The 12566-nt window shown below is 28.2% G+C and overlaps 1 protein-coding gene across 1 annotated transcript in view; it reads right to left on the bottom strand.

Moving 5' to 3' along the window:
- Positions 1–11063, bottom strand: part of LOC107445334 (ubiquitin carboxy-terminal hydrolase L5) — a 28771-nt gene extending 17708 nt beyond the window's left edge. Inside the window, exons 1-4 of the mRNA XM_043054885.2 lie at positions 10845–11063; positions 7041–7104; positions 5565–5670; positions 2218–2343 (exon numbers count right to left, since the gene is read on the bottom strand). Of these exons, the coding sequence (XP_042910819.1) occupies positions 2218–2343; positions 5565–5670; positions 7041–7104; positions 10845–10920 (372 nt within the window). The 5' untranslated portion in view covers positions 10921–11063. The remainder of the gene's footprint in view (positions 1–2217; positions 2344–5564; positions 5671–7040; positions 7105–10844) is intronic.
- Between the last annotated feature and the right edge of the window lie 1503 nt (positions 11064–12566).

Genomic DNA, 12566 nt, shown 5'->3' on the forward strand with positions numbered 1-12566 from the left:
AGTTGATACGGAACAAACCTAAGCAACAAATAATACATAAAAAACATTTTTAAAGTCAATTCCTACCTAGGTCAACAAACAAAATTTTATTTTAGTTACAGGACCCAATAAATATTGTGTTGTAGAAAGATATATTATTATGTCGAGGGCCTAAATACTTTGGGAATATAATAAGATCTTTTTCAATGCTATACAAGTATTGACTATAAATCTATTTATATATTTTATAAAAATCTATTTTGAAGAGTGGTAATTATGGTCAGATATGAAATCAGATAGGAATGTTAAATTTTTTCTTTTCACAATTATTTCATACTCAATAAATTAGTTTTCTTTTATTCATAAATTTTAAGATCAAGTTTTTCTTCTTCTTTTAATTCAGTTAATATTAAAATATTCTGGGTTTCAACATTAATGTTAGTGCTTTTTGAATCTATTGTTTCTATTTGGTAATTGATTTTTTTATTTTTTTTATTGGATGTACAAATAAGTTCCCACTGTTCATCACAAGATGGCACCACCAGACGGGTTACGTAGAAATGGATTGGTGTTAAACATCTTATTGTAAGTTTGTTCAGCCGGTAAAAACATAACCCTTAAGCATTAATGATTCCGTATTAGCATTACGTAATTGTTTTTGTATAAGTTTTCCTTTCATTTTCTTTTTTTCCTATAATTAGGTATGAAATATATTGCATTTTTTAATCATTGGTTTTGTTTTATGTTAGTTAATTTGGTGACTTGAATTAATCTTCAAAAAATAAATAAGTGAATGTTTTTATTCTTTTAAAAGTTATTGTTCTAAATTTTTCTTTTTAAATTTAGGAGAACTATTATTTTTTTACTTATTTTTACTCTCTTTTTCTTGTGATTTGGGCTCAAAAAAGGTGTCTTTATTCTTTTAAAAGTTATTATTCTAAATTTTTTTTTTTAAATTTAGGGAAAGCTAATTTTTTTTCTTCTTATTTTAAAATGTGCTATTTTTTGTGATTTGTTTTTCATAAAACATCGATTAACAACACTTTAAGCCGATCCAGGCATCTGCTGAATACCTGAGCATCCCAGATAATTGGTTCTCTAATGCAATTGTATTTAAATGAATGTAAACTAAATTGGCATCATTGAAACATGTTTATTAAATAGCAAATTATTTTACAAGCAGCAAAAGAAAAGTCATCATTTAGAAGTTTCATAACACTTTAACTTACATTTAGTCTTTTTTTTAATCAACTTTGAACATTAAATTATAATTTATATGCACTATCATCTCTCATTATTTCTCCTGGGTAAAACTTTCAATATCATTGAAATCGCAGTGTAAAAAAAACCAAAACATAAAGAATATATTTAAAATTGTCCACATAAAAATACTTTTGCAGTAAAATTAAGGAATTTCAAATAAAAAAAATCAGTTGATTCAAATTAAGTTTTTCGTTTCAGAAATAAAATATCAAGGTATTACCCCCATTGCACCGACTAGGCGACATCGTCGCAGAATGTTAGACTTCCTGCAGAAAGACTTTTCTTTCGAAAAAAATAAAATTACTTTTCTTTTCTACAGAAATTAACACGTAATATTTTAATCATGCATTTAAATAAACACTTCCTGACACGCTCAATTTACGGCGATAGAATCGTAAATTGATTTAATGTTTCAATTGTATTTTCGGCAGTTATTGATTTCTCCTTAGTTTTTAAGTCCGATATTACAACAACCTAGTTTCAAAATGAAACACGCATTTGAGTGATTCGTGTGATTTCATCGTTGCTCTTTTTTTCCGGCAATTATTATCCGAAACTATGACTTTTAATTACTTTTTCATAATTTTTAATTATTTTATTTTACTGAGATAATTATTTACAAAATTCGAAGAAGGAAATAATTTGCGTGTCCCCCCTAACAAAATGGGAAAATATCACCCATAATATTAGAATAAAAAATTATTACATGTTCAATTAAAAACAATTATATATATTTCTTTTGTAAACACAGCACTTTTGTTATTTTGAATTAGCAACATATATGTTTGTTATTATTAAAAGTACCTTGAAAAAAGCTACTAGTGACAGAGAGTTTTGTCACAGAAATCCCTAAAAAATTCCGCCAGAGGGATCCTGTCAACCCTTTAACTAGGAAATGTTTTTTTTCGATTAATTTTATTTTGATTGATGTGCAATGGAATTTATTAAAAAATCACTTTTTTAAATGAAACTTACAGTGGCATCAAACGTCTGACAGAAATCTTTGAAAGAAGACAGTGTATTGCCAAGGGATACGTCAGGATGGCAGCAATTCAATAATACACTGAGAATAGCTTGCGTGGCACAAGCATTATTGATAACCTGAAAATATAATGAATAAAATTACTTAAAAGTAGAGATGGAATAAAGCTTTGGATTGTGATAACAATTTATGTTGCGTTGAATTTTATATATATTGGAATAATTATATAAAATTTGGTTTTTCAAGTTATGTCTTATATAATAAAATTTATTAAAATTTTTATCTTAAAGTTTTTCTTGCAGCAAAATGACTTGAGCCATCATTGGACCAATATTCACAAATCCAGGGTCAATAAGGGGCTGTTAGCAATCCTTGCCTCGAACTTGAAAAAATTTTGATTGATCTTATTTAAACATATGTTTTCTCAACAAGCTTGCCATTCAAGTCCTAGTGAAAAAAAAAAATGTTTTTTTAAGCATTCGTACAGAAGTCGATCATCGGTACCATTTGACAATGTAATTTTGCTTACTACAGATATTTATAATATTTATAAACGTCATCGAACGGCCGACCCGTTTTTTGGTTTACGACTACTAATGTTCTACTCCGTAGCCTTGTAACCCAATCCAGAAGACAATGGAACTCCTGAATCAAGTATTGAGAGAAATGTGCTTTCGTGGAGGACTTTTTGATGGAATTAACCCGCATATGCGTTACATGGCGAAGAAAACCACATAAACTTCCCATGGTTAGCCCCGAACTTTTCAGTCAATGTTCTTTTATATCAGGAGTGATATATATTTGCTGTTATTATATTGTTTTAATACCATGCTGTTATTTTAAAATAACAGCATGGAACTTTAAAATTAATTGCATTAAAAACTTCAACTATAGCTGAAGCAGGGTTGGCATAATTTAAAAATATTTAATTAAATAAAATCATTGGTTTGAATCACATAATTGTCTTAAAAAATCATAGATTTATTTAAAAACTATTATTTATACAGTACTGAATTGTCTAGTAAGTATATACTTATTAAGCAGACTTAGACCAAAATATATTCCCTTTTATATAAAAATAAAATTATAAACCTTTCTCTTTCAAACACCATTTGAGTTTTGTTTCTGCGTTAATTAAGGACAGGTGTTATGATGATTTAAAAAAAAAACATCCATATTAGTTATTAAATTAATAACATCTTCTTTTTTTTTACATTATTCTCATAACTAATTTTTTTTATTATTTTCCTTCATTCTAAATTAAATCTCTTGAAATATTTTCGTTCAAAATACTTAAAATTTTGAATGAATATTTTCTATACACAATGTCTTGGGGACAGACTACAGACTAACGGATTAAACGATTATTATTTTTGTTTTACAGCCAAGATAAAAATAATTAATTTTAACTTTTGGTTTTTTCTACCGAATAAGTTTTTATATTTGAGGTAAAATATCTAAATATTATATCTAATTCTTAGTTCATTCTCTAAGTTGAATTTTCATGAGTGAATAATTAATTAATAATAATAAAGTTTAATAGTTATGAATGAATAAAGCCAGTGGTCTGTCCAGGTCAAATTTACTACCGTTTAACGGTACCTTCAGAAATTCAACTTTAGGAAAATTTCACAAAAAAAAGTTTTATTTTTGTATCCCGTAGGAAACAATAAATCCATATTTTTGTGTTGATTTTTCAATATAATTTTTAATTTTCACAAATAATGTCTAAATTTTCACAAAATAGGTACCTCTCAGAAAAACCTAGACAGACCCCTGAAAGCAAGAATAATGAAAGTTTAATAAAGAACAAAGATATGTGATTTTCTAAAAAAGTTCAATTTCTAGTCTTTTTTGGCCAGTTTTCTGACACATTTCTTTTTCTATTTATAGAATGTTTTGGTGTTTAAAACATATATAAATCTAAATAATTAAAAACTTCAAAATTTTGTCTTTGCAGGTATTCTATTACCTTAAAGCTGTGATAATAAACTGCAGATAATAAATCTCATGGATAATAAATGTTTCATTTATAGAATTAAGGAATAAATTAAAAAACAAAATATTATTTTTTTGAAGATAAGAATGTATGAAATGTAGATGAGAATGTATCTTCCAAATTATATTTTTTCATTATTCATTTGATATAATTTTCATACGTAAAATAACATGCTGTCTTATTACCAACAAATATTACACCCATTTAATTTTATACACATTTATATCAATACAAATAATTCCAGAAATAATGAAATCTGCAGTTTGGGTATCCAATTCTAAATTAAAGAAAACTTGTTCTGTCAAGAATAATAAAATGTTTTCAGATCTAAATTAATTTACTTTTAATTGGACAATTTAGTCATATTTCATTATAATTAATTAATACTTTCAGTTTGATAAAAAAAAATAACTGACTTCATTTATTCAGTAATTAGTTTGCAATTATTGCATAATAATATTAACCTTTTTTACTATGAGTGGTATTAAAAATTTAAGTTACAGTATGTCACATATAATTTATATATTTTGTCAGAATTTCGATCATTGAACACAAAAGCAATTATAAAAATAATCTGATAAAAAGCCAATGTTTGATAGATATTTAAAAAAAAACAAAACATGATTTTACCAACTATGGTAAAATACCTCGATGTTTCGACCCTAAAGCCATGAGCACACACCCCTGGGAGGTGTGCCTAAACTATCACATTTTAGCATTCACAATGAGAGGCATTTCCAGATGTGGCCATTTTTAATTTAATGCAACTCAGAGAAATTATTTAGGCAAACCTTCGATCGACATTTGTTGACCGATTTCATTAATTACTTCTCTAAGTTTTAGACATATATGAAGGCCAGTAAATGATTAATTAAAAGATGAGTAACCATTACATTCCTTAAACTGAAGTATAAAATCTAAGTTTTAGTAAAAAAAGGAGGAGCCACATGACTGTGGAAAAATGCAAATGAATGACATTTAAAATAAAAACGATCATTATTTTAGTGAATTAAGTCTGCTGTTTTAAATTTTCTTAATTTTATTTTTTAACAATCAGTTTTCTGACAGTTATAAATAGCAGTCATCTCTTAAAATAATGATAATAAATGATGAAAAAAAGGAAGAAACATATTTCTTCCACTTTTTCTAGTGTGGAAGAAATCTCTGATTAATGATTAAAAATGAAAGAAACATATTTCTTCTATTTTTTCTAGTGTGGAAGAAATGTCCGATTAATGATAAAAAAGTGGAAGAAACATATTTTTTCCATTTTCTCTCATGTGGAAGAAATCTCTGATTAATGATGTAAATATACACTTCTGAATGTAAGAAATAAAATACCTGTTTAGCAAAGAATATTTTTTCAAGCCTGTTATCTTGAACAACAGATCCTGATGGTTCATCTCCTTGGAACCATTTGAACAAAAATATTAATCCATGTACAGGTCTAAAATTAATAATGACATTAGTTAGCATATTCATTGAAGTAGAAAACAACATACAGAAATAAGAGTGAACTCCCGAAGGTTCATCTCCTTTTAATCATTCAAACAAAAATATAAAGTTATAATGACAATAATTGTTATTTATAGTTTTATTCTATATGTGGTGAGTTATTTATAATTCAAAGTGTTTCTGTTATCATAAATAAATTAGTAGCACATATAATTATTATCATTGTAGAGGTAATAGATATCGACAACTCCAACCTTCATCTTTCAAAAGCTACCCCACCATAGAATCGAGTTAACACGTCTTATATACTAGTGAATTGGAATTACATTTTTGTAGTGGTAGATACACTACAGTACTCCCCCACCAAAATTATATTTGCGATAGAATTCGATGAGCGGATACCACTATTCAGTGCTGTTTTGTGAGAAGCCAGGAGAGCTGTATTAAGATCACCGTACTTTTTGCTGGTTGTGAGAACAGTATCGAGTTCACGGTCAAGGCTGCTCCCGTGTTGTCATTAGCAGTCGAGACAGAGTAGCGACAGCGGAAGGAGGTGGATAATGTCGAAGACACGAGTAGCGAGTCAACTGTTTAATGTGGACCATGTGTGTGTGTGGCATGTTCAGATCAAAGTGGGAGTTACTGATGAGATAGACATGTTCAAACCGGAAAGGGAGTTTCGGCCAAGGTAGGCGTGTTCACGTCCCGAACGGGTCACCCGTGTGGGGACGGTAGCTATTGACAATGTCGACCTTCATCTATGAAAAGGTACCCCAACAGAGAATCGAATTAACACGTCTTATATACTAGTGAATGGGGATTACATTTTTGCAGTGGTACACTACAATCATTAACAATATCTTGCAAACTGCTATGGTAGTTTATCACAAAAAAAAAACAGAAAAATTTGCAACAGGGGGATCACCATTGAGTCTCAGGGTAAGTTTAGAGTGAAATGATCTCTTCAGACTTTATGCACAATTAGTTTAAGAGAATAAAGAGAGCCATTAAGTTTAGTTCTACATAACCAAAATAGTTAAAAAAAATAATAATTTCAAATTTTTTTCTCCCATTTAGGTAAAAAAAGTTTTTTTTTTAAAGTTTGTATTGATCTTAATATTTGATAATTAAAACCAATAAAATAATTTCTTTTCACAAAAAAAAAATAACTTTTTCAGAATTTAAATACTTTTCAAATATGTGTCTGTTTTTAAAAAGATTAAGTTATTTCAGCCATATAGTTTATGTAACATTAAATTTAAAACTTAATTTCAAATTAAAGATATTATTTTTTATCCTTGACCGTAAACTTTCAAGAAATAAAAAAAAAAACTTGCAAAAATAGAAATTGAATATACAAACTTAATATTTTCAAAACTCTCAGCATCCAGGCTGTAGAGCTCTTCTACTTGAACTCCTTTTACACCTGGAATAGAATATTTAAAATACAGATATTGAAAAATGATAAAAATAGAAACAATACTTATTCATACACAATTAACGACACAAATGAATGCCAATGTAACAACAATGAACAAGAAACAAATTTCACTGAAATCTAAGGTTATAAATGCAGTTATAAATCGAAAGAAAGGATTATCATTTTGAACAACTAATGATCTACTTTAGGAGCAGGGTTGGAGTTTTTGCCGGCAAAAAGGGGTTTTTGCCAGGACAGTGGCAAAAACCTGGTAAAAACCGGCAAAAACCAAATTATCTAAATTGCTGATTAAATTTTATTACAAAATACTTGAAACAAATTAAAATCAATCATAAGGAATAATAATTTTGATACATTACATGAAAAAATTATTTTTAACATATTAATAATTAATATAAAAGCAATAATTTTTAAAACATTGAAAGGTTTTGACCTCTTTTCATTTTAGAATCCTTAAATAAATGTTTTTTTACAAATAAATAAATATTATTATTGCTATATTAGAAAAAATTATTATTTGTACAATAATTAACTACATATCTTGATAGATATTTTATGCTTTGAATTACAGTTATATTAACTTAAAATAAGTTCATTTCACTGGAAAAAAGAGAATAATCGCAAATTTTCGAATCAATAATGTTTTAAACTTCTAAAATGATATATTATAACATTATGATTTAATTATGAAATAATAATTTTGTTAATTTTTTTGTAATTATTTATATTTATAGTATATATTTCAATTTTAGGAATAATTTTGTACCAAAAATGTGTTTTTGTCCTCTCATCTTGGAAAATATAGGTTTTTGCCACTTTTTGCCAATTTGCTTGGCAAAAACCTGTTTTTGCCAGGATGGTTTTTACCGCTATTTACCATGGTTTTTTCCACCTGCAGCAAAATCTTGCCAACCCTGTTTAGGAGTGCACAATCTTTTTGAGTGAAGGGCCACTTGCACAGCAGGTTAACTAACGAAGGGCCGCATGCATATTTAGTCATGTTGGTGGCAAATATGATAATTTTTATCTCAAAATTGGTGCTCTGAACAAAAATTATTTTCATCCAGAGTTCCTGATTTTTTTGATTTAAATCAGATTTTTTTGATTTTTATTCAAACACATTGTAAGAACTTTAGTTTATGATTAAAAATACTTTATAAATGTTTAATCAAAATTAAATTAATATGAAAGCAATATTATAACAATATTTTAGAAGCTCTAACTTACTAATATAATTTTTCATTATAAAACATAGCTTTGAATGCATAGCAACCACTTTGAAACAAATGCATAATTGAAATCTGAAGACTAGATGAAATAGAGAATTTAATGAAAGGGGTCTGTCTAGTTTTTTCTGAGAGGTATTTATTTTGTGAAAGTTTAGACATAATTTGTGAAATAACATTAGAAAATCAACACAAAAATATGGATTTATTCGTTTCTAACAAAACACAAAAATAAAATTTAAAAAAAAAGTATTTTGTGAAACTATCATTTTTCCTAAAGTTGAATTTGTGAAGGTACCCTAAGCAGTAGCAAATTTGGCTTGGTCAGACTCTTTAACTATTAAATTTAAGTTTCAATTAGCAAACCATAATTTTAATTTAAAATTGTGTTTTTTTTTCTCTTGATTTTTAATATGACAAAATAAATGTAACAGATTGTGTTTATAAATGTAGTCATTCATCAAAAAAATAAATTAATTAATAATCTNGTTTGCAGCTGCTTACTACATGTTATTCTGAAAGGCGATGTTTTCAAACGGATAATTTTGTTTTCAATAAAAGAAATAAATTAGATAATTTCTGAGCTCAAATCTGCCGTATTTCATAAGATATTAATGTTATTATGTAATTCTGGGGAGTTTGGAGTGAAAATTTGTTTTAGTTATTTTGTTATTTATTATTAAAAAAGGTGATATGGTTGCTAGATTTTGAATAACTCGCTTTTTTGGCAGTCTTGATTTGGCCTCTTTCCATTTGTTTATTACTGTTTGTTCGTGTTGCAAGCTGTGCACCATCTTACGTTAGTGTTAACACTTTTAGTATTGTAAACACAACCCAGAAAGCATGTAACCTTACGACAACCTTGAGTTTTAACTTTATTTTCATTGTCACGAAAAGGTTTGCGGTAAATACCTTTTTTCAATGACGTAAAAATATTGCAATTTCCAACCTTCCCTCCTTAAAGGAAAACTAAATGATTTTTAAATCTTTTTTAAAAATATTGTTATTTAGGTTAAAAAAACAAGCAAATTGTAAACCTTATTTTTTGCATTTTTGCTTGCTGTCATTATTAGGTTAGCAGAAATATTAAGCGAAAACCTTTTTCAAAGGAAACGAAATAAAGCAAATATTAACCTTTTCAGCGAAATTATTAGTAAATAATAAGAAAATAATTTGCAAAGGGCCTCATTTAAAGGAAAGCAAATAAACAAGCATAAGACCATGATTTTGGATTTATATATATGAGGAAAAGAGATACGATGAACTCTAAACAAAAATAAACTATAATGCTCATAGAATAAATGCGCAAAAAAAAAACAAAAAAAAAACAGCTATTTTAATGGGTATTATAAATTTGAACTAAATATTTTAAAGAAAATTTATAGGGTTTAAGCAAAAATTAAAACTTAACTTTTATAGTACACATTAAGGTTCAATATTTTGTAAAGAGAAATTAAAAAGATTTCAAATTTTGACTTTTCAAAAAAAAAAATTTATTGCGTTCAGAAGCTTTTGCAGGCAGCACATCAACAGTCGGCGGGCCGCATGTGGCCCTCGGGCAGCAGGTTGTGCACCCCTATTCTACTTGAATGCTTTTTAATTCCTAATTAACACAGCTAGGTGTTAGCTCAAGCCTTTTTAATAGAGTCTCCCTTTTATGGAAAAAAAAAACACTTTCGTGAAACAAATTAAAATTAATGCCTTGTCATAAGAAGCGTTTTTGATTATAATAATGCAATTGGTAACTTCTGAAAGAAAATGATAAAGTCATGTAACATTTAGAGCAATAATTTTTTTAAATATTCAAACCTTTAATACTTTTAATAACTTATAAGAAAGTCTTGGCTACTTCAGGGCAGCAGAACAGGAGAAATTAGAAAAAAAAAAAAAAACATTACAGAAGGAGACCAAATTGAAAGGTTTAACTCACCACAGGACTAACCTCTCTATATGTTATTTGGTGCCTTGACAAACGTAGCTAGCGCAAGAAATCTTAATATTGCTATTGCAATATTAAGATTTTTTTAATACAAAATGGCAATATTTGATGCCTTGATAAATTTAGCTAGCGCAATAAATTTTAATAGTGCTATTGCAATATTATAAGCTGCCTAATTCTGCTCTATATATGTGCATACTGTGATTTGTCATTTAAATGTGCAATTTAAAAAAATAAATAAACATGTTGGAGTATCATGATCTACGACAGAATTACGGTTAAATCTCAGAAACTCCGGCCAGCTACCCGCAAAAAACTTTAATAAATTAAAAATCATAGAAAGGGACCCACTAGTATTTAAAGTTACTTTGAATAACAGAAAAATCGAGTTACAGAAATTTCACTGCATAGGATGCACCGTCTTTTGAAACAAACTAAATATTCTTCGACTGTTTAAAAGTATGTCGGCGTGTTCTGGTTTACCAATTACTAGCAACTAGAAATAAATAATGACACAATAATGAAGATAAGAATGTTACATTAAACATAAAATTACAAACCAAATCCTTTGATTAATTCAGTAAAAACACCAGGATCACTTTCGATTAAACACCATTCACCCGCTGGATTAGACATTTTTTCTTTTAAATTTAGGAAAATTTGTTTATTTACTTTAAAAATTGTTTGTTCAATTTTGATTTTCAAGATTTTACATAGCCAAAGGCTGCCTAGTTCTGCTCTATATATGTCTTCTATGCAAAAACGGATTATTTTAAATAAAACTGTTAACTGGTCATTTCCGACTACTTATTTCTTTAAAAACACAGGCATCAAAATTAAGAAAATTTAAGTCTCTATTGATACATTTATGATGCTAGCAAGGCTCTGCAGCCGCCATAATGGGGCACAAGTTTGTGACGTAAAGAGTTTTGTTTACAATCAGTTGGGTGGCAAGCTTACTAATGGCTTACTATGAGATTTTAGTCTTTTTGAAACAATTGAGCAAATTAAACATTTTCTTCAATTTTTTTTAATATTAACGGTCGATTTTAATGTAGAGTGTAGTTTTAACAATTTTTTAAGCAAGTTTCGGATAAATTGGGATATTTTTTATATGAAAAAAATGATGATTTTTATGGGTTTGTAAAAGATCTCTCTTTACAGATATTGTCTATTATGAATAATGTAAGAAATAGTTGTTGATTTTTCACAGTGATTCCCAAAGTGGTCTATATCGACCCCCAGGGGTCGATGACAACCTGCAAGGGATCTATGTCAAGTGAGAGAAAAATTGGCGAACCATGAAATGAAAATGGGGGTCAACGATAGTGGATCTCATATGAGCAAGTCGTGACTTTTAATTTTGACATGGAATAATTAACATACACTGATAATACCTATTTACTTACATTATACTACTTTTTAATATAAAGACATGTATCTGTCTACTTTCTACATAATACAAAAAAGCAGCTATGAAGTAAAAAATTTATTAAAATTTAAGTTATTAGATTTATTTTTTAATATATGAAACAGAATTATTATAAACTAGCAGTTGCCTGCAGCTCTGCCAGCGTACGTTATTATTTTCTCTGCGTGTAAGGTTTTATTTTGTAACAAAAAAATATTTTTCCTCGGTAAAGTGTAGCCTAACCTTTGTCAACTCTTCAGCTAGCTAGACTTCCAATTTTATCTGCGCACAAGATCACGGTGAGTTGTTGCCAATTGAGTCACGGTGAGTGTTTATTACGTGAAGACGTAATAAACAGACCGACAATACACTACTACGGTTTTGTATACAAACTTATTTCCGCAATTATACTATTAGCAGCGGAGTACGGGTTTTATAGTGGAATTATTTTATTCCATTTACATATTAATTAAACTAGTTGATATTTGATTAATAAATGTTTAAAATAACATGCGTTTTTTTCACGACACACTTCACTGCAGTTAAAAATTTATATCTTTCACAGTGAGTAGCACTATACCAGCTATCGAAAAATACATTTGAAGTTGATGAATTTACAAAAAAATCAATATCAAGAAAGCAGGGGGTCTTTCCGAAACAAAAAAACGAGGCAAGGGGTCTGCGAGGCAAAAGAAGGAACGACTGGTCTAGATTTACGTATAATATCAAGATCATTTGCATAAGCAAGAATTTGCGTAGATCTCTGAAAAATAGTGCTTCTTACATTGATTCCAGATGCTCTGATCACTGTTTCAAGTTCGATATTAAGCAGAAGGCAGGCAAGTGCATCTCCCTGTCTCAGGTTTCTATC

The sequence above is a fragment of the Parasteatoda tepidariorum genome, chromosome 7 (genome assembly GCF_043381705.1).
Source record: "Parasteatoda tepidariorum isolate YZ-2023 chromosome 7, CAS_Ptep_4.0, whole genome shotgun sequence".
NCBI classification, from domain to species: Eukaryota; Metazoa; Arthropoda; class Arachnida; order Araneae; family Theridiidae; genus Parasteatoda; species Parasteatoda tepidariorum.